This window comes from Bos taurus, chromosome 7 (genome assembly GCF_002263795.3).
Source record: "Bos taurus isolate L1 Dominette 01449 registration number 42190680 breed Hereford chromosome 7, ARS-UCD2.0, whole genome shotgun sequence".
Lineage (NCBI taxonomy): Eukaryota > Metazoa > Chordata > Mammalia > Artiodactyla > Bovidae > Bos > Bos taurus.
This window is the reverse complement of record NC_037334.1, coordinates 50,338,302-50,361,489: the sequence shown is the minus strand read 5'-3', so window position 1 is coordinate 50,361,489 and position 23,188 is coordinate 50,338,302. Positions and strand designations below refer to the sequence as shown.

At 40.1% G+C, this 23,188-nt stretch overlaps 1 protein-coding gene across 7 annotated transcripts in view; it reads left to right on the top strand.

The window, feature by feature from the left end:
- The window catches only part of SIL1 (SIL1 nucleotide exchange factor), a 320,877-nt gene that overhangs the window by 223,248 nt on the left and 74,441 nt on the right, over nt 1-23,188 (top strand). For all 7 annotated transcript variants that reach the window (XM_059888185.1, XM_005209442.5, XM_005209441.5 and 4 more), the window contains 2 exon segments: nt 6,663-6,854; nt 12,275-12,396. In XM_059888185.1, coding sequence (XP_059744168.1) covers nt 6,663-6,854; nt 12,275-12,396 — 314 coding nt within the window.

The window sequence follows — 23,188 nt, the reverse complement described above, 5'->3', positions numbered from 1 at the left end:
TTTTTCACTTTCATTTGTATCCTTCCTGGACTGACTCAGCCACCTGCCAATGTACTGGGACTGGCAAATAAATCGACTTGAAGTAGGTTGGGGAGTTTCTTACATGTCTCCAGCTCCTGGCTGCAGATACCATCATACTTTTTATCAGTCTTTAAACAAAATCTTTACATGGTGATTTGCAAGTACAGGATGTGCTTTTACTATTTATAAGGACAATTCTGTGAGATATTGTCATATCTTACCAATTGAATGAATTTTTTTTGGGGGGGGGAAGGGCATCAATTCCATTATATCCATTGGTAACTTATTAGATTTAAGTGAATCAGTCCTTCCCAGAGTCTCTTGCTTTATGGAAAAGCTCTGTGTCACCCAACAGATTTGGGTCATTGTTTTTGAATCTGATCTCTGTATCCCCTTATTACCATACAGATTGCTTGATGCTTTATGTTTTATCATGTCCGCTGTTGTTCAGCTGTATCCTATAAATTGTTCCATTTAAAAATATGGCCATCTTAAACTTTTGAGTCTGGGCAAGATTAAATAGACTCATTTCTTCCTATTCTTCTTGCTGTTGTTTGTTTTCAGTTGGTAAGTCATGTCTGACCCTTTGGACTACATTGTGTCAGACTTCCCTGTCCTTCACTATCTCCTGGAGTTTGCTCAGACTCATGCCCATTGAGTTGGTGATGCCATTAAGCCATCTCATCCTTTGTTGCCCCCTTCTCCTCCTGGCCTCAATCTTTCCCAGTATTAGGGTCTTTTCCAATGAGTCAGTCCTTCACATCAGATGGCCAAACTATTGTAGCTTCATCTTCAGCATCAGTCCTTCCAATGAATATTCATTCAGGATTGATTTCCTTTAGGATTGACTGGTTTGGTCTCCTTGCTGTCCAAGGGACTCTAAAGAGTCTCCCTCCAGCACCACAGTTCAAAAGCATCAATTCTTCGGCACTCAGCCTTCTTAATGGTCCAACTCTCACATCCATACCTGACTATTGGAAAAACCATAGCTTTGACTAGACGGACCTTTGTCGGCGAAGTGATGTTTCTACTTTTAACAGGCTGTCTAGGTTGGTCATAGCCTTTCTTCCAAGGAGCAGATTCTTTTAATTTCATGACTGCAGTCACCATCTGCAGTGATTTTGGAGCCCAAGAAAATAAAGTCTGTGACTGTTTCCATTGTTTCTCCAACTGTTTTCCATGAAGTGATGGAACCGGATGCCGTAAACCTCTTTTTTTGAATGCTGAGTTTTAAGCCAGCTTTTTCACTTTCCTCTTTTACCTTCATCAAGAGGCTCTTTAGTTCCTCTTTGCTTTCTGCCATTAAGGTGATGTCATCTGCATATCTGAGATTATTGATATTTCTCCCAGGAATCTTGATTCTAGCTTGAGCTTCATCCAGCCTGGCATTTTGCATGATATACTTTGCATGTAAGTTAAATAAGCAAGGGGACAATATACAGCCTTGATGTACTCCTTTCCCAGTTCAACGAGTTCATTGTTCATGACCAATTCTAACTGTTGCTTCTTCACTGGCATACAGGTTTCTCAAGAGGCAGGTAAGGTGGTCTGGTATTCCCATCTCTTGAAGAATTTTCCACAGTTTGTTGTGATCCACACAGCCAAAGGCTTTCATAATATTAAAAGCAAATATAAAAATATGATAAAGGTGAGAAGAAGAAGGTGGATTAGACAGGGACCTTGGAATTTGAGGGATGACATGGGAGTGAGTTTCTTGCCTTTCTTCTTGCTCTCTAAATATCCCAAAGTGGATATTGGAGAAGCCTATATCATGGAAATGCCAACAGGTACAGATAGAAAAAAGGCCCTAAGAAAGTCTTGCTCTCTATAAGAAAGAACCAGGAATAGGGCAGCCTAATAAAAATATTTTTCACAATACCTATTCTCTTTTAGCCAAAGACCATGGAAATCTCTCCACCTCCCTTAGTGCCAGTGGAAGTTAAATGTAGAATTTGGATTTCCACCTCCAGTTTGTGTGGTAGACCAAAGCTATACTCTTACCTTCATCAGAGTGGTGTCAGTAGAAGCTGAGTGGGGAGCCTGAACTTGCTCCCCCTCTGGTGGCAGTAGATGGTGTGAGGCAGTGCTCTCCTATCTCAGCCAACATGATGTTGAGCAGAGAGCTTGAATTTCTACGTTCTCCTCAGTGAAAGATGAGTATTCTCTTCTTCTCCCACTGCTGTGGTACCAGCAGAGTCCATGTGTGGAGCCTGATTTTCACCCCTCACAGGGGTGTAGCAGTCTGCTTTTTTCTGTTGGGGTGGTGTCAGCAGAGGCCAAGAAGGGAACCTGAATGTCTGTCCCCTGCTGACAGCATCAAGGTAGTTTTCCACTTGCTTTAGCTGCAGCGATGCCAGAGGGTGCAGTCAGTGGAGAGTCTATACTTCTAACCTCCATCTGGAGGGAACAAGGCAGTGTAAATCAGCATTCTGCTTTCCACTCTAGGGTAGTGTTAATGGGGATAAATGAGGAACCTGAACTTCTACCCCTAGATCAGCAGTGATAAGACAGTGCTTTAGTTACCCCACCAGGGTGATATCAGTAGAGGTCAAGGAATGACTTCTGCTCCCAGTGTTGAGTGTGCAGCAGGGACAAATGATGTTCTTCCTTCTCCTTACTAGAGAGTGGTAGTAGGATTTTGGAGGGAAGGAAGATGGAGAAAGGAATTTTGCAAATGAAGTTCTACTAATGCTCCTTAGTGATCCACAAGAGAAACAGACCAGACGTAACAGCAGATTTAAGGATGGAAGTACAGTGTGGAATACTGCCCAGGATTTCAGATTAGCTTTGGGGGGCACACAGAGCAAGGAGACCAAAATAACACTGCAGATTCTCTGAAAACTAAATTGGCTTGGGTTCACAACCTCACAAGAAGACGAGAACCAAGATAGTAAACTTAAACAGTGTGACTGCCTACTGAAAAGGAAGATTCAGTAGAATTCAGAATCTTATAATACTCAAAATGCCCAGGTTACCTAAATTGTATCTCACGATACCAAGAACCAGGAAAATAAAAATTTGACTTAAGAAAGACAGTTAACTGATGCCAGCAGTGATACGACCCGTAAGTTGGTATTATCTAATAAGAATTTTAAGGCAGTTATCATAAAAATGCTTTAAGCAATTATGTGTACTCCTGAAATGATAACCTCAGCAAAGAAATAGAAGATATAAAGTACAAAATGGCATTTTAGAGCTGAAAATAGGGAAAAAATCACTGCATAGGCTTAATAGTAAAGTAGAGATGAGAGAGAACAGAATCAGTGGATTTAAAGGCAGATAAAAGTTAATCTAAATAACAGAAAATAGATTGAAAAAAATAAATAGTGAGTTAAGGACCTGTAGGACTGACTGTAACAGAAAATCCAAGATTTGTGTAACAGAGTCTCAGAAGGAGAGGAGAAATAATATGGGTCTGAGAAAATAGTCAAAGAAATAGAGATGAAAAACTCTCCCAATTGGTGAAAGTCATAAACCTACAGGTTCATGAAGCTTAGTGAATTCTAAATTGGATAAATTCAAAGAAATCAACACCATGATGCATCACAGTCAACCTGAAAACAAAAGACAGAAAAATAATTTGAAAGCAGCAAGGTAGAAACCACATACTAGCAATAGGGAATAATGTTTGAATGATAACATCTTTTTCATCTGAGATCACAGAGGTCAAAAATACGTGGTGTATTTTTCAAATGGTGAAAAAGTGAACTGTTCACTCAGAATTCTATAGCCAGTGAAAATACCCTTCAGGAGTGGAAGGGAGGAAATCACGACACTCTCACACAGAAGAAAGTTAAAAGAATTTATCACCAGCAGACCTACCTAAAAGAATAACTGAAGAATGTTCTTCAAATAGAAGGGAAATAATCACAGAAGAAAACATGGACCATTGGGAAGAAAGAGCTGTGAAGTGCATAAAAGTAAAGGAAAATATAATAGATTACCCTTTTCTCAAATTTTTAAAATTATGTTTGATAGTTGCAGCAAAAATTATGACATCATCTTTAATTCCATATATGTTTAATATATAGTTGAACTGCCAAATTACTGCTTTCTTTTTCTTTGCTGTGCTTTCAACTTTGTTGTCAGTTTTATCTTTCATTATCCATTTTTATGAAATGTTTCATGGTTTTATCCCAAGGAAGCCATACTACCACACACTTGACATCTGTATATGAATTGAATAATGGGGGCACAGTGGCCATTCACTGACACATTTTGAAATAAATTATGTGATCAGCAACTGTTCATGATTGGAATTTATATAATTTACATAGTGATTTATGAACTGAAGAGCTAGCAGCAAATTTGGTACTTAATGCAGTTAAATATATGATGGCAACTGAAATTTGAGTCATGTTGGGAGACTAGTATTATGTAAACTGTGGTATTCGAAAGTGATACATATGAGATCTGTACAAAGCAAGGGCTGTCTGATAAAAGACTTGCATCTATCTAGAATATGTAAAGAACACTCAAGACTCAACAGTAAAAACCAACAACCAGTTTGAAAATGGGAAGAGGACCTGAACAAACATTTCACAAAGAGAATATGTGGATAGCAAATAATCACATGAAAAAAGTCTAATGTCATCAGCTGTTACAGATATGCAAATTAAATCCACCACAAGGTATCCCTATACATCTATTAGAATGCCTAAAATAAAAATGATAATACTAAATACTATTGAAGATGTGGAGAAACTAGGTCTTTCATTGGTGGGAATATAAAATGGTGCAGCTACTCTGGAAAATACCCAGTAGTTACACTCTTGGGCATTTATCCCAGAGAAAGAAGAACTTAGGTTTATTTTTAAGAAAATCTTTATACAAATGTTTATGCAGTTTTATTCATAATACTCCAAACCTGGAAACAGACATTCTTCAACAGGTAAATGGTTAAATTGTAACATCTGTACAATGGAATACTATTCAACATTAAAAATAAATAAACCATTGATATTTACAGTAAATTGGATAATGAGTTAATGCATCTCAAGTGCATTAAGTTCAGTAAAAAGGCAGTCTCAAAAAGTTACAGACTTTATTTGTATAACAGTCTCCAAATGCTAGAATTATAGAGATGGAGAGCAAATTAATGTTGCCCAGGCACAGGGATAAGAGAGAAGGGATGAGAGGATAAAGTGCAGATATAGAGGAGCACTGTAGAGTCATTTGATGGTGATGGAACAGCTCTGTAACTTGATTTTCTGGTGGCTACATGAATCTTTATAGATAACACTGTCTAGAATGACACAGACACATGCATGCTAATGTGTACATGTAAAAGCTGGTGGAATCAGAATAAGACTTGTGGTCTAGTTAATAGTATTGCACCTATGTCACTTTTTTGGTTTTGACATTGTATTGTTATATAAAATGTTACCATTGGAGGAAGCTGAATGAAGGGCATATAGTACTCTCTACTATTTTTGTAATTTCCTTTGAGTAGTAATAATTGCAAAATTAAAAATTTTGTTAAAGGCCTTTCCGGGAGCCAGGCATGCAGGCATGAGGCAAAAATAACTAGTTTCTTATCCTGCTCGCTTGTCTGTCAACCCTCAGCTTTCCTTGACCTCTTTACATGACCTTTGGTGGCCACCAGAGTCCTCTAGCAGGGTGGAAGGAGAGCATTTCACTGTTTTAGCCTAAAAGAGAAGAATATAGCATCTCATAGATGTGATTGCCCTGCTAGGAATGGTCTTTTTTAAGAGAGACTGATTCATTTCTTTGGTTGGTGTTCAATGGAGTGCTTGTCACTGGGGAGAAAACCCATAGGTAATAGATGAGCAATTTGGAGCTGACAGCTGCTCATCATCCTGCTTTTTATAAATATTCGTGCCTTTTAATTATTCTCAGAAGATGGAGACATAAGCCACTGTGACCTTTCAGACTCTCTCTATAAGTACTATCCTCTGAAATTGGGAAGAAAACAGAAAGTGTCACATGTATAAAATATCTAATTAAAGTCTTTTATTCACCTCCAACATAACTTCATTTTAAAGATCTTTATATGTGTGTGGGGTGGAGAGGGACTGAGCAAAAATTGTTTGAGACTTGAGCATAGTACATACAGTAATTTAGCCACTTCAAACAGTTGAACAAATTGTACACCTGTAGTTAGATTGACAGTAATGACAGAGATTTAATTTTCATCAGCAAATTGCTCCCACTCTGACAGCTCTTTACCGACAGTTTCCTGTATCTGGGTTTCCCTAAAATGTTGCTGGATGGGTAGGGTAAAGCAAAAGATATTCTTTAATTATAGAAGAAAGAGAACCAAGGTATGGATTATTATACCTTAGATCTTGGCTTTTCCATGTGAGATTAGGGGTTGAAGGTGAGCTGAAATTGTTTACCCTGACCTCAGTGATTACAAGGAGACTTTTCATTCTTCCTGAGCATTGGAAGGCTGGCTGAGATAAGTGGACCTTGGAAAATCTTGAGTGAGTTCTTGTGGCAGAGGGCTATATGTATAGATTCTGAGGGCTTTCTCTCTGGGCATCCTGGAAAGTACAGATTAAAGAAGGTTGTGCCCTGGAGCAGCAGTTCTTTGAGGATGGGCATCCATGGCAGACCACAGGCTGATTGGGCAGATGTCTATAGTTGATGATTAATCATCTCTTTGCTACTCTTCTTAGGAAAGGCAGGCCAAAGTTAAGCGGCTCTTCCGTCCCATTGAGGAGCTGAAGAAGGACTTTGAGGAGCTGAATGTTGTCATTGAGACAGACATGCAGATCATGGTACGATTGATCAACAAGTTCAATAGTTCCAGCTCCAGCCTGGAAGAGAAGATTGCTGCACTGTTTGATCTCGAATATTATGTCCATCAGGTATTGTATTTCATCGTCCACTGGTCTCACTTTTAACTAACACCTCCAAAAATAAACCCCTCTGCCCAAGGCCCTAAGAAAGTATTGTCATCATCTTTACTTCTCTCTCAAGTCATAGAGGATTTTTAATCTAGGCCATTATCTGTTGTATAAGATACTTTCTTAGAGACTAGAGCCAAGTTCTATTTCATTCGGAGTGCTGCTACTTTTAATTTTTCAACACTGAGGACACAGCAGAGGTAAAATAGACGGGATACTTGTTCCATGTAGCTTATAGTCTGGAAGAGGGTGCAATTAAATAGTGAACAATTGAATAATGAACCAATTAACAGTTTAATAATGAGATAATTTAAGATTATGATAAGGATGAGTGTATAATGGGGGAACTTAGTCTAGTCAGGGATACTGGGGAAGGCTTCTCTGAGATTGTGACATTTAGGCTAAGCATTAAATGATGATTAGAGGTTGAGTAGACAAAGAGGGGAGATTAGAGCTTGGGGTGGCAAACTCTGGCCCACTTTTGTGAACAAAGTTTTACTGGAACACAGTCACATCTCTTTGTGTATGTATTGTTTTATTGTCTTGACTATTTTAACATTGCAGTGGCAGAGTTGAGTGGTTGTGACATGAACCATTATGGATCATGAAACCAAAAATATTTACTATCAGGCCCTTTAGGAAAAGTTTGCCCCATTGTATTGGAGTGTTTCAGGCAGAGGAAATAGCTTATAGAAAAATTCTGAGTCAGAGAAGAGGTTGGTGAGATCAAGGACCTGGTAGAGACTGGAGTGACTGGAGCACAGAGACCAGTGGGTGAGTGGCATAGATAAAGTGGAAAGGTTAGGGGATGAGACAGGTGGGCTTGAGAAAATCATGCTTTTTGTAATTTTATCCTTGATCCTAAGAACCATTGGAGAGTTTGGAGCAGGGAAATAACTGATCTGATTTGTGCCATAATTATAACAGTTAATGTTTATTGAGCATTATCATGTACTCGGCATGTAGTCAAGTGCCTTGTACACATTAATTCATTGACTTCCATATCTGCCTTTGGAGTAGGCACTGCTGTTAATCCCATTTTGTAACTGAGGCAAATAAAGCACAGGCCACATTTGTGATTGCCCAAAGTCACCCAGTTAGTGTAGAGCTGGGATTAGCAACAAGGTCTGTGTGACCCTAAACTCTGTGCTCTTAGTGTTTTGGGTACTCTGACTCTCAGCGGGGTACTGGTACCACCTGAATGAAACCTAAGAGAGAATAGATGGATCTAAGCAGAAGGAACCAAGAGAAGTCATTCACTTATTGAATGAATTAATTTATTGCATGCCTGTTAAGTTCCAGGCACTGTTCCAGGCACTTAAAATACATTTGTGAATGGAATTGGAGCTTACCTTCTAGAAGAGGCAGATAGACAATAAACATACCTAACAAGTAAATTATAAATAATATGTTTGAAGGAGATAGATACTACTGAAAAATAAAAAAATAGAGCAGGATAAGGATTGGCAGTGTTGGGAAGGAAGGTCTCAGTTAGGAGCAACAGCAGGTACCATAGCCCTAAGGTGGGAGCATGTCTAGTGTGTTTGGGGAACAACTATGTGGCAGGAGCTGAGAGAAGTAGATGAAGCGCAGAGAGATAATGGGAGGGAGATCATGGAGCACTTTGTGGGCCATAGAAAAGAATGGAATTGGACAGAGTTAGAAGAATGTTGCAGAAGCATTTGATCTGACTTTCTTTTAAAGAAAGTCTGGCTGCTGTGTTGAGAGTTAGACTGTAGACTGAGGGCATGGGTAGAGGCAGAAAGACCAGATAGGAGGCTGTTGCAGTAATCCAGACTAGGGGCGATGGTGGCCTGGGAGGGCTGTGTAATCATCATCAAAGGCTTGCTTGAGATCTTCATCAAGATACAGATCTTCAGCGTCCTCCCACACATGACAGCGTCCTTGTTCTCTATAAACTAAGCTAAAAGACATTCTTTAGGATTTTGCCAGCCTTTGTGTTGAGAGAGGATGAGTGTGTACTGTATCTGCAGGAATTATGGGATGGCCTCTTCATCTGTCTCTGCTCATAATTCTTTCTCAGGCCTCAAATAGCAGGTCTGTGATCCTTTTAGAGAAGAAAATGGACCTGGGTTCTTTCCTCTTTCCAGTCTTTCTCTCCAGGGTAAAAAAACAAAAAGTCCAACAGCTTTTCTGTTACAGATATTTAAAGGAATAAGGATCCTAGGAGTTATTGGCCAACTCAGTCCTGCTCTGATGTTGACAGCTTTTATTTTTTCTCTTCTTAACATACTTCGATGGGTCTTTAGGTGTCAGGTTTCTGTAGGCTCTTCTTTTAGCTGCAGCATGAAAGGCCAAAATGACCTTTTATGAGAGCTTATCTTATCCAGAGGAGGTTGAGTACAGAGAAGGGTAGCAGGGCCCTAATAAATTTTATTTCCCTTGCAGGTTCTTTGGTTATCCAGCAGTATCATCACTAGGGTGACATCCCATTGTGCTTTCATGGGTCACTAAGAGGAATTAACAATTTCTTGGACATCACCAAACTTATCCTATTTATCAGTCCAGAAACTAGTCCCCTGGTGGTGACCAAACTTGATCTGTTGGCAGAAGAGTCTTAAGTATTCTAGATCATTGGTCTTTCAAGTGGAAATACAGATAAGGTGGTGGGCTGGTATGTCAGGCTTCCATGCAGTAGAGTTAAGTTGTTATTTCACAGGGGTATTGAAGAAGACATAGCTTGGCCTCAAGTTCCAGTTGTGGTGGGCAGTTAGGGTGATGTAGTGCTAGATTTGAGGGAGATAGGACTCTTCTTACAGGAAACTTACTTAGTCCACTTTTATTCTAGACTGCTGATTGGATGTTTTGAGGAGTCATGGGCTTCAAGGACCCAAACTGGCTCTGCCCAAGGATTTTCTCACAGCCATGTTTGAACTATTAAACAAGATTTGTGAAAAGCAAAATCATGTGTGTGGAAACAGCATGTGAATTATTTATAAGGAGCAGCCACTGCCTGCCCCATTCACCCTGTGGCAGTGTATTTGCCTTCCCTCACATGACTCCTCAATTATTTACCATCATTTCTCCCTTTCTTTATTTTCTGTGTTCTCTCATTGTCTTGTCAGTTTTCTGTTTCTCTTTTCCTCCTGAGTGTTGGCACAGTTCCCTACTGCCTCCTTCATTATGCACTCCTTCCTTCTACCTTGAACTCCTTTCTGTCCCACCCAGTCCTGAGAGCAGCCTGGGAAAAGTTCTGGCCCCAGACCCTGGCCCTGGTCAAGCCTTCTGCTGTGTGATACTGGGCAGGGCCCAAATTTTGGAGCTTGTGTGTACAGTAAGCAGAGTGACTCTTTCCTACTTTATCTCCCATAAAATAACAAATGAGAAAACATCTTGAAAAGGCTGAAGAGCTTATGTAAATGTCAGCCTTTATAATACCCTGGTTTATCTTTATAGTAGTGAAGATAAACTGAATCTATAATAGAACCTCTGTGACTCTGGGCTGCATTGGTTTGCTCTGCTAGGAACTCATACCAACCTTGATAAGTAGCCATCTCAGGCATGGAATTACAGGGCTTTCTGAGCCAGGGTTTTGTATTTGGAAAACCTGGAAGAAGGAAGACCAAAGGAGAAGGTAGTGAATTCTTAGATTTTAAAATCAGAGTATGTAAGGAAGGAAAACTCAGTATTTATTTGTGCTTATGTCACAAAGCACTCAGTTCTGAGTCTCCCTAGTTCGCTAGGCTATGGTCCAATAATCATTCCCCTTCACAAGGACAGATTAGGGCAGACAAATGACAACCCTGGCCTGGGGCCCTTATGACAGAGCAGACTCCATGCTTTCTTCATGGCCCTGCATTGGCCATCTTTTTAGGTCTGTGATACAAGAAACCCATTCATTTTATTGGCACGGATAGCCCAGACTGCCTTTTTTACTCACAGTGGAGTTTATTTCAGTGACCTTTTTTTGATCAAATTTATTCATTGATTGGACTTCCCTGTGGTGGCTCAGATGGTAAAGCCTACAATGTGGGAGACCTGGGTTCAATCCCTGGGTCTGGAAGATCCCCTGGAGGAGGAAATGGCAACCCACTCCAGTATGCTTGTCTGGAAAATCCCATGATGGAGGAGCCTGGTAGTCTACAGTCCATAGTGTTGCAAAGAGTCAGACACGACTGAACAACTTCACTTTCTTTTCATTCATTGACTTAATAACTGTGTATTGAATGCTTAGCTATATGCTTAGATTATTGTAATCCTTGGACCTGTACCAGTGGACAGAAAGACAGAAATCCCCTGCTCTTGTGTTTGAGAAGAATGATCTTCTAAGGGGTTAAAAACAGGCTAGGCCTACCCCAAAAGATAGGCATAGTCAAATACAGCCCTTCAAATTGGATTTCTCTGGTAGAGCCATCTTCCAGTTTGAAAGAATAGAGTCAGGTAAGAAAGGGCTTAGTGGAATATGGAGGAGAAAGGTGGGTAGTAGTCCCATTGGTGTTAGGCTTCCTGCCTCTTCCTGATGATTTGTAGAGTGGGATGAGCATGTAGACAAGAGGCAGCTTTTGTACCAACAAAGATATTTCCAAGGGAGACTGTAGCTGCTGCATAGGGAAAAAAGGATCCAGTGACCTTTCTGAAGAAGTTGAGTCTTCTTCCAGGATGCAAGTGAAGCTTGGGAAACGAGAGTCTGAATTTTGGGGCTTTGGACCTTAAGTATAGCCTAGACCAGTGTGGCCCAATAGAACTTTATGGGATTATGGAAATGTTCTACACTGTCCAGTAATAGCCACTAGTGAGTTAGCAAGGCCAAGGCTAAAGCTTTTGAGAGAGACTTTTATGCAGATTTATCACAAAGTGTCCTCAGATTCATTCAACCTTAGATTATAAAGTGGGTAAGTGGAAAGAGAAGCATACTATTGTTATTCTTCTTCTAGCATTTTTCCAGCCCTCCGCCTGCAACAGAGTTCCTTTTATAGTCCCTGATTTCTAATTAAAAAGCAGCATTTTAAAGTGTCTGCTGCCTCCACTGCCCCCACTGAGGCTGGACATCACCAAGAAGCATAGTGTCATTTAATAGTGCCGATGACACCAGATCTTGGTGTTAACAGCTTGTACATTATGAGTAAGCTTGTGACTCATTATGGTAGTAGAATTTTCTAGGACATGTTTGGCATAAGCAATTGCTAGGTGACATTTTTGCCAGTTCTCACGCAGGTACTCATAAATCATGGTAGATGAATTGGGAATTCTCAAATGTAAGATTGTTTCAAAATTTAGTTGGTTCTTACAGACCCTTTCCTAATTAGTCAAAAAGGCCACCAATACATTTTACTTAATTTTTTTAGTTTGTTCTTGAATAGTTAACAAAAGAAATTCTTACCTTGATGTCTATACTATACTAAGCAGTGCCTCTGTTCCAGATGGATAATGCACAGGACCTGCTTTCCTTTGGTGGCCTTCAGGTGGTGATCAACGGGCTCAACAGTACAGAACCCCTGGTGAAGGAGTATGCGGCATTTGTGCTGGGGGCTGCCTTTTCCAGGTGAGCAGCATGGATGGTCGTCACATTGGCCAGGATCCTTTGGACCCTTCAAGTGAAGTCTAGCTTTACTCTTGGCCTGATTGGCCTGGAGGAAGGATAGGTTTGAACTCACGCACATCTCTATCCACAGCTTAGTGTAATCTCATTGAAACTAGAGTAAGAATTTGATTCTGCCTTTATTCTAACTAGATAAGAATTTTTACCCTTGTTGTCACCATCGGTGACTCTCTCTTCCCCCTCATCTTATATGTATGGACATTTCATAACATATTTTAGGTCACATTCTCTGTTTTAGTCAAAGCTAATTAGAAGTTACACAACCATAAGTAGCTGAGAGGACGGGGAGTGAACTCCAAGAGTTGATCCTTTTAGCAGAGAAGCTTCATCTGGTGATGAATAAATAATGAACCTGACCAAGGAGGGCCTTCTTGGGGGAGATTTGCCTTCCTGTAGTTGCCTGAAACCAGTCAACGTGCCACCAGGTTATCACACTCTCTGGGTTGAGAGTTGTTTAAATTTCAGTTAGTCTGGCTTATGCTCAAAGACTGATCAGGTGAGAGGAATGAGCATCTCCAAAGGGTAGATGCAGAAAGAGATAGGAGCACCATATCATTATACTCGCCCTAAAAAAGTCAAAATGTCTTCAAGCTGCAGTTGTTCCATTTTTGAAAGTCTGTTCCTAGGACCATTTGTTCTTCTACAACAGGAACCATTATTCAAATTCTTGCTGTCGGGACATGTGTGGTGCCTATTAAGGGTTACCTTGCTTGCTTGCCAGGATTGTGATAATGTAGAAGGGCTCTTTTGAACATTATCATTGGACTCTTTGTTTTGAAAAGATTTCCTTTGCCTTTCATCTACGATTATCTTTGGTTAATCAGAATCTCAGTCTGATACTCTCTAATTCTAAAAGACTTAGCTATCTTTTCTTAGTAAATTGAGAGGCAAAGTTAGGAAAGCCAGAATTGTTGCAGGTGAGAGGCTGGGAGCACTGCAGGCCTTTGTTTCCCTTCTTGCTTACCTGCCCCATCTTTAAGCCCTGCTTGTCTTGTGGACTCCAGAGCATTCCTCTCTTGCTGTTGTTGACCAGAGCCATGCAGGGAAATCACTGCCTGTGCATTTACTGGAAAGGTGAAGAATCTATAAATTTGTCATTGACAGCTGTGATTTCAGCCCTGCACAAGTTAAGATCTTTATCCTCATTAGACTTTAGAGGCTTGAGAACTTACTGAAGTTCACTTTTTGTTTCTCAAGCTATAGAATAATTGGTTCAAACATTATTAACCTCTTTTCCAGACCCTTTTTGGAAATCTTCTCTGTACTCTGAATGTGAACAGATGATTCTGTATGTACTTTGCCATTGCTTCTGGAAACACATTTCGTGGGAGAAAAGAAACGTCTTGATGTCACACCTTGGTTTAGGGGAGCTAAGCGACTTGAGAAGCTTGCTTTGGGACTGCTTAGCAGGCCATAACTCATATGGAGGCTGTGCCAATGTGTGGTGTTATTAAGACTTTTCCATGATTGTATTAGTGTAAGACTGTGTTAACATTTATGTGGTATCACTAAAATTTAAATAGAGATAAATATAAAATATTGCAATTTAGTGTTTTGGTGGCAAGAAAACTGCCGTATTCAAAATGTTCTAGCTGGGATTTTGATGGCTCACTGGAGGGCAGTTACAGTGACAGCATGGTATGGCGCCAGAGCATTTGGAAGCCAACAGCAGGCTCCTGAACACCATGAAAATGTAAGTGTTTTATGCAAAGAGGAACTTGATGGAAGGTAAGAATATTTCCATGCAGAGGTAGGATTCAGTGGTCTAGTCTGATATTCATTATTTATTCCTGGTGTCCTAAGTATTGGTTCTGCAGCTTCCTACCTGCCCTCAGCCTGCAGGTGAGCACACACGTGGCACCCATGTATGCACACGTGCAGACACAAAGTGATTGGATCAGCTCTTTCTTTGTCAAGAGGGCTTTCAAGAGGTCGTGAGCATGTTGGAATCATGGAGTCTCATGGTTTGGGAATCTTATTTAGAGATCATTCCTTCCAGTTTTCTGCTGATGAGCAAAAACATAGCTCACTCAGTCCAGATGTTTGACTGTTTGCAAGAACTAGGTAGACCACTGATACATACAGTCAGAAAATCTAGGTTCAAGTCCAGTTTCTGTCATTTCCTGGCTGTTTACTTGTAGGCAAGTGATTTCACTTTTCTAAGCCTCACCTTTTTCATTTGTTATCTAGAAACAATCATAGGTTTCCTTTAAGACTGAATGAATATGGAAGAACATAATATCCAATAAATCCTGTGAAATGCTTATAAAACACCTATCAGTGACATGGGGTATAACATTGTGTTCATTGTGTGTCCTTTTTACTTTGCGTTTTCACTGTAACTCAGAGTTAAAGTGTTTCTTTTGTTTTGCATTGAAGACAAATGCAAACCTTTGTCTTCCTCATTTTCTCTTCTATTAAATGCCTACCTTCTACCACATGTATCTCTTGGTGTCAGTCTTGCTGCTTCATGAGCGTATTTATTTGCCTGCCTGGGTTAATTACTTCATAAGACCTCCACAGACATTTCCGTAGTGGGAAGCGGTTATTCCAAGATCAAGAAGAAAGAATTTACATAAACATAATTGATGTGGCCACTCGGTGTTACATGGCCACTGAAACAGTTTGTTCCCTTATTTAAATATTATTCACACTTATTATGGGTCACACACATTCATTTTCAGCTGCCAGAGTTTTTGTTGGCCCATGTGCAGGCAGGTCAGGCTCTTGCATAAAATGATATGTAGAAATAGGAAGGTAGGAGTCTGATGTCTTTGGCATCTTTATCTTTCCTTACCTCCCTTTCCTTCCTCCTTCCCTTCCTCCTTTCTTCAAGTCACATATTTTCAGTGGTCTTTCTATGACCTGCTTTCATCTTATGATGGCACCTCTCTCAGTCACTTTTGGTGTCCACTGTCCATGAGTTCTTTTATGCATATGTATGAATTATTCAATTATATCGGCTTGTAAAAGCTCACTATATGCAGTCCTTTTTCATGAACTTATGCATAGTGTAAAAAGGGAGGTATGTGTGCTGTCAGCCATAGTGCAATTATGTTCTCTTGTGATGGATCCCTGGAATAGGATTACACTCTACCCTGTCTTTGATGTCTTCATTGGACCCTCCTTAGGAAATACTGGGTTACATACATCTCTCTGTAAAATGAATGTTCACCCCACTGCTGACCTTCACCCTCTCACCCTATGCTTTGTTGGTTCTCTAATTTTTCTAGTTATACTTTTCCCATGGATATTTTACTAATTAATTTTAACCATTTGGCCAGTGTCAAATCTTTGTGTCCCATTTCCATTTGTTGGCCTCCAATTTTCAAATTTCTTTCCTGCTATCCTTGAATTTCAGTGCTTATCTGTATCGTCTCTGTCTTGCCTGACTTTTGTGGCTTTTTGGGGGATCATTTCCATTGACCTCTACCTTTACTGCTGTCATCCACTAGGTATCTTGAAATTCATTTCCCTCCCCTCTCCAGCATTTCGTGTTGTCTGCCCACTTCCATCATCTCTTCACATTTTCATCTCTCCTCTTAAATATGGTTCTTACCCTTGTCATGACCTCCATCCTCTTCACATCCTCCTTTTCTCCCCCTCACCATTCTTCTTCTTCACTGTCTTGCCACTCTCTAGGCTCCCTCCTTTTAGCCTGCAAATGTTCGATTACTTAGCCACTGTCCCCTGCCAGCCTTCCCTTCCAAACTTCTTGAAAGATTAGACAGTTAGGGATCCAATAAGTGCACATGAGATACAATCGCTGAAATGGTTCAAGAGTATTTTGTCTTTATTGACATCTCCATTAACATTCAACAATGTCAACCACTACTTTCCTTTGGAAACTTTACTTCTCAGCTGCCATGTGATTGTAGTAGTCCCTTAGTTCTTGGATGTCTGTAATTAATTACTCCATCTATTTTCTTCTTATGGCAACATTATCTTTTCAATATCTCCTGACTACAGCCATTTACCAAAATTTTCATGGCCTTGTCACTATTGTCTCTTCATTTTCTCTCCCAATGGTCCCACCTTTTCCTGTGGTTTCAAATTCTACCTCATTGTGGATAACTCCAGTGTCTAAGCCAGCTTTTCTTCTCAGGTCCTTTCCTCCATTTCTATCAGACTGTGTCATTGCACATCAAACTGAAAGAGAAGAAAATGGAATTCATTTCTGTCTATCTCAAAAGCTAGGCTTTTCTTCCCACTTCTCTATTTATCTGTTCTTGGCCTTATGATTGTCTTTGTTACCAAAGCTTAAAACTTTGGAGTGATATTTGAGTCTTGTTTCTTTCTAGTTATTTACCTAGTCACTGAGTCCTGTGGATTTTTATTTTCACAATTATTGTCTACTAAACAATGATTTCATTTTTATAAATCTGTTTTAACGAACCTTGATATTGTGAGGGCAGCAACATGTTTAGGGAGGGGACTCCCTCTCTCAGTGCTAGGAAATGAGCCCTGAATAGTTTAAATCAGGCATGGCAATCCCATTTTCTCTGGATGTAGATTGATTTAGAGGTAAGCATTTGACCCATTTCTGGACAATGAGACATAAAGAGATGTTTGCTGGAAAAGCTTCTGGGAAGGATTTTGTTCTCTTATAAAGATGTTCAAACATGTTTTAGAAAAGGCATAGGAACCAGAGATCAAATTGCCAACATCTGCTGGATCATCGAAAAAGCAAGAGAGTTCCAGAAAAACATCTATTTCTGCTTTATTGACTATGCCAAAGGCTTTGACTGTGGATCATAATAAACTGGAAAATTCTGAAAGAGATGGGAATACCAGACCACCTGATCTGCCTCTTGAGAAATCTGTATGCAGGTCAGGAAGCAACAGTTAGAACTGGACATGGAACAACAGACTGGTTGCAAATAGGAAAAGGAGTATGTCAAGGCTGTATATTGTCACCCTGCTTATTTCACTTATATGCAGAGTACATCCTGATAAACCCTGGGCTAGAAGAAGCACAATCTGGAAACAACATTGTAGGGAGAAATATCAATAACCTCAGATATGCAGATGACACCACCCTTATGGCAGAAAGTGAAGAGGAACTAAAGAGCCTCTTGATGAAAGTAAAAGAGGAGAGTTAAAAAGTTGGCTTAAAGCTCAGCATTCAGAAAACAAAGATCATGGCATCTGGTCCCATCACTTCATGGCAAATAGATGGGGAAACAGTGCAAATAGTGGCTGACTTTATTTTCTTGGGCTCCAAAATCACTGCAAATGGTGACTGCAGCCGTGAAATTAAAAGACACTTGCTCCTTGGAAGGAAAGTTATGACCAACCTAGACAGCATATTAAATAGCAGAGACATTACTTTGCCAACAAAGGTCCGTCTAGTCAAGTCTATGGTTTTTCCAGTGGTCATGTATGGATGTGAGCGTTGGACTGTAAAGAAAACTGAGTGCTGAAGGATTGATGCTTTTGAACTGTGGTGTTGGAGAAGACGCTTGAGAGTCCCTTGGACTGCAAGGAGATCCAACCAGTCCATCCTAAAGGAAACCAGTCCTGGGTGTTCATTGGAAGGACTGATGCTAAAGCTGAAACTCCAATATTTTGGCCATCTGATGCAAAGAGCTGACTCATTTGAAAAGTGCCTGGTGCTGGGAAAGATTGAAGGCGGGATGAGAAGGGGATGACAGAGGATGAGATAGTTGGATGGCATCACCGATTCAATGGACGTGAGTTTGAATAAACTCTGGGAGTTGGTGATGAACAGGGAAGCCTGGCGTGCTGCAGTCCATGAGGTTGCAAAGAGTCAGACATGACTGAGTGACTGAACTGAACTGAAAGACAAAGATAGTAAGGAGGCCTTGTCTACTTCTTTCTACCTTGATTACAATTGTTGGAGTAACAGTTGTTGGAGCTACAGCTGTTGTCGGAGCTGCAGCTGGCTTAGAGCAGTGAGATGAGATGCACAGGAACAAAAAGGCAATATGCTGAAGAGGATAAATGAGGGGAAAGACAAGACTAGCTTCTTTATGATACAGTTTAGCTACTATACTGGCTTTAGAACCATCTATTTACATATTTCTGTCATGAGAGTTTTTTTTTTTGTTTTTAAAGATTCTGTTAGTCATTATTCTGTTAATTGCTTCTAACCATATTCGAATTAATAAATTTTAAATATCTCTCTTCATAGCACTTATCTCAATTTGCAGTTAAATATTTGTTTGATTACCTGTTAAATGATGATAAACCCTGTTAGTCCAGGGGACAATAGAATTCATTTTCTGTCTTAATCTTGCTGTTTCTCTAATGTATAGCCGGACCTAGCATTGAGTGCTAGGAAGTAATAATGAAGAAACTAAAGAATAAAGTGACACCTAGGAAATGAAGTGTTTTTCAGATAACGCATGAGGGCAGAGTGGAGGATGCTGTCTCTATTAATGATGTAATAGTAGATGGTTCAGATATCTCGGTTCAGTCACTCAGTCATGTCGAACTCTTTGCAACCCCATGGACTACAGAATGCCAGGCTTCCCTGTCTATCAGCAAGTCCCAGAGCTTGCTCAAACACACGTCCATCGAGTTGGTGATGCCATCCAAGCATCTCGTCCTCTGTCATCCCCTTCTCCTCCAGCCTTCAATCTTTTCCAGGATCAGGGTTTTTTCCAATGAATCAGTTCTTTGCATCAGGTGGCCAAAGTATTGGAGTTTCAGCTTCAGCATCAGTCCTTCCAGTGACTATTCAGGGCTGATTTCCTTTAGAATTGAATGGTTTGATCTCCTTGCAGTCCAAGGGACTCTCAAGAGTCTTCTCCAATACCACAGTTCAAAAGCATCAATTCTTTGGCACTCAACTTTCTTTATGGTCCAACTCTCACATCCATACATGACTACTGGAAAAGCCATAGCTTTGACTAGACAGACCTTTGTTGGCAAAGTAATGTCTCTGCTTTTGAATATGCTGTCTAGGTTTGTCATAACTTTTCTTTCAAGGAGCAAGCATCTTTTAAATTCATGGCTGCAGTCACCATCTGCAGTGATTTTGGAGCCCAAGAAAATAAAGTCTCTCACTGTTTCCACTGTTTCCCCATCTATTTGCCATGAAGTGATGGGATAAATGCCATGATCTTCGTTTTTTGAATGTTGCATTTTAAGCCAACTTTTTCACTCTCCTCTTTCATCACAAGGCTCTTCAGTTCCTCTTTGCTTTCTGCCATAATAGTGGTGTCATCTGTGTATCTGAGGTTATTGATATTTCTTCCAGCAATCTTGATTCCAGCTTGTGCTTTATCCAGCCCGACTTTTCACATGATGTTCTCTGGATATAAGTTAAATAAACAGGGTGACAGTATACAGTCTTGTCTAACTCAATGAAATTGTGAGCCATGCCGTGTAGGGCCACCCAAGATGGATGGATCACGATGGAGAGTTCTGACAAAACATGGTCCACTGGAGAAGTGAATGGCAAACCATTTCAATGTTTTTGCCTTGAGAACCTCACGAACAGTATGAAAAGGCAAAAAGATATGACTCTGAAAAATGAACTCCCCAAGTCGGTAGGTGCCCAATATGCTACTGGAGAAGAGTGGAGAAATAACTCCAGAAAGAATGAAGAGATGGAGCCAAAGCAAAAACAACATCCAGTTGTGGATATGACTGGTGATGGAAGTAAAGTCCAATGCTGTAAAGAACAATATTGCATAGGAACCTGGAATGTTAGGTCCATGAATCAAGGTAAATTGGAAGTGCTCAAACAGGAGATGGCAAGAGTGAACATCAACATTTTAGGAATCAGTGAACTAAAATGGACTGGAGTGGGCGAATTTAATTCAGTTGACCATTATATCTACTACTGTGGGCAAGAATTCCTTAGAAGAAACACAACAAAAGAGTCTGAAATGCAGTACTTGGGTGCAGTCTCAAAAATGACAGAATGATCTCTGTTTGTCTCTAAAGCAAACCATTCAGTATCACAGAAATCCAAACTATGCCCCAACCACAAATGCCAAAGAAGCTGAGGTTGAATGATTCCATGAACACCTACAAGACCTTCTAGAACTAACACCAAAAAAAGATGTCCTTTTCATCACATGGGACTGGAATGCGAAAGTAGAAAGTCAAGGGATACCTGGAGTAACAGGCAGGTTTGGCCTTGGAGTACAAAATGAAGCAGGAGAAAGGCTAACAGTTTTGCCAAGAGAATATACTGGTCATAGTGAACACCCTCTTCCAACAACAGAAGAGATGACTCTACACATGGACATCACCAGATGGTCAATACCGAAATCAGATTGATTATATTCTTTGTGCCAAAAATGGAGAAGCTCTATAGAGTCAGCAAAAACAAGACCAGGAGCTGACTGTGGCTCAGATCATGAACTCCTCATGAGCTCAGATTATGAATCAGAATTCATAGGTCTGAATTATTGCAAAATTCAGACTTATATTGAAGAAAGTAGGGAAAACCACTAGACCATTCAGGTGTGACCTAAATCAAATCTCATGATTATACAGTGGAAGTGACAAATAGATTGAAGGGATTAGGTCTGATAGAGTGCTGAAGAACTATGGACAGAGGTTCATGACATTATATAGAAGGCAGTGATCAAAACCATACCTAAGAGAAACAAAGGCAAAATGGTTGTCTGAGGAAGCCTTACAAATAGCTGAGAAAAGAAGAAAAGTGAAAGGCAAAGGAGAAAAGGAAAGATATACCCATCTGAATGCAGAGGTTCAAAGAATAGCAAGGAGAGATAAGACAGTCTTCCTCAGTCATCAATGCAAAGAAATAGAGGAAAACAATAGAATGGGAAAGACTAGCGATCTCTTCAGGAAAATTAGAGATACCAAGGAACATTTCTTGCAAAGATGGGAACAATTAAAGGACAGAAACGGTATGGACCCAACAGAAGCAGAAGCTATTAAGAAGAGGTGCCAAGAATACACAGAAGAACTATAAAAAAAGATCTTCATGACCCAGATAACCATGATGGTGTGATTACTCACCTAGAGCTAGACATACTGGAGTCTGAAGTCAAGTGGGCCTTAGGAAGCATCACTGCGAACAAAGCTAGTGGAGGTGATGGAATTCCATCTGAACTATCTCAAGTCCTAAAAGATGGTGCTGTTAAATTGCTGCATTCAATATGCCAACAAATTTGGAAAACTCAGCAGTGGCTACAGGACTGGAAAAGGTCAGTGTTCATTCTAATCCCAAAGAAAAGCAATGCCAAAGAATGTTCCAACTACTACACAGTTGCACTCATCTCACATGCTAGCAAGGTAATGCTCAAAATTCTCCAAGTGAGGCTTCAAAGTGAACCAAGAACTTCCAGATGATCAAGCTGGATTTAGAAAAGGCAGAGGAACCAGAGATCAAATGACCAGCATCCGCTGGATCGTAGGAAAAGCAAGAGAGTTCCAGAAAAACATCTGCTTTATTGACTATGCCAAAGCCTTTTACTGTGTGGATCACAACAAACTATGGGGAATTCTTAAAGAAATGGGAATACCAGACCACCTTACCTGCCTCTGGAGAAATCTATATGCTGGTCAAGAAGCAACAGTTAGAACTGGTTCCACATTGGGAAAGGAGTACATCAAGATTGTATATTATTGTCAGATATATCACCTTGGCCCTTTAAAAATCTAGGTCTGTATAATACATATGTAGCAACACTCCCCACTCCCAACCCCCAACTCTTCCCCACAGCTGAAGGCCCAAAAAAGAGAAGGTTAGAGGTGGGATGCAGTCACGTGTTGGAGATGCCAGAATTTGAATAAAAGTCCAAGTGCGATTCCTAGTACTAGTTCTGACCTCTTGACTCCATAACCTAATTTTTCACTCCTCCAGATGCAGAGAGATGCTCAAACCATTTTGTATCTCATAAATTAACTGTCATATTAACCAGGTTGGCCCAAGCAGTTGGATGGCCTTATAGCTTTTAAAGCTGCATTCAAAGTCTTATTTCTTTTTTCAAATGGCAGTTAATGACAAATGGAAAATGAGAGCTAAGCCTGACCAGGGTATTGAAGAAACAAAGGGTTCATTGTGGGGAGGGAGGCACCACTTTGCTTAATGAACTTGTCCTTTCTGCATTTCTTTTAAATCTATCTCTGTAATGTTCTCCTGCCTCCTCCACATCCTCTGTGGGGCTGCTTTCAGATTTCTTCAGTATTGACTACCTCCTCCTTAATTTCTTCATTGTATAACTCCAGCCCACGAAGTTCTTTCCTTTCAACTTTATTAACATTTGTTGTCTGGACTCCTAAACTGTCTCATACAACTAATTATCTGCAAATGCCAATTCTTTCCTCTGTTTTCCCAATAAAACCGAGCTTCTTGAAAGTGAAACTGGTATCCAAGCCCGTGGTAGCCGCAGCACTTTATAGAGGGTAAGTTTCATGTAGCTGCTTAGAGCATTTCATGGTGCAAACTAAATGGTCCAGCACAAAAGCTGAAATCACCAAAAATAAGTGGTAGTAATGAAGCCACAAGGAACAAGGAAGCTTTTTGTTTTCTATTTTGTTTCATTTTTCCACTAGTGAGTGTGTATTACATTTGTATTTAAAATTTATACAATAAGTAGCAAAACAAAGTTGGAAGACTTCTGTATCTAGCATATGGTGATTAACATTTCTCAAAAAGAATTCTTGGTTCAGAAAACTTGAAGATGCTGGATCTGTAACATATAAACATTTCCTTAAACATTGCTCAATTCAGCTGTCAAAAAAACTTTAGGGCTACTGCTTTGAATTCCTAAAGGGGAAATAA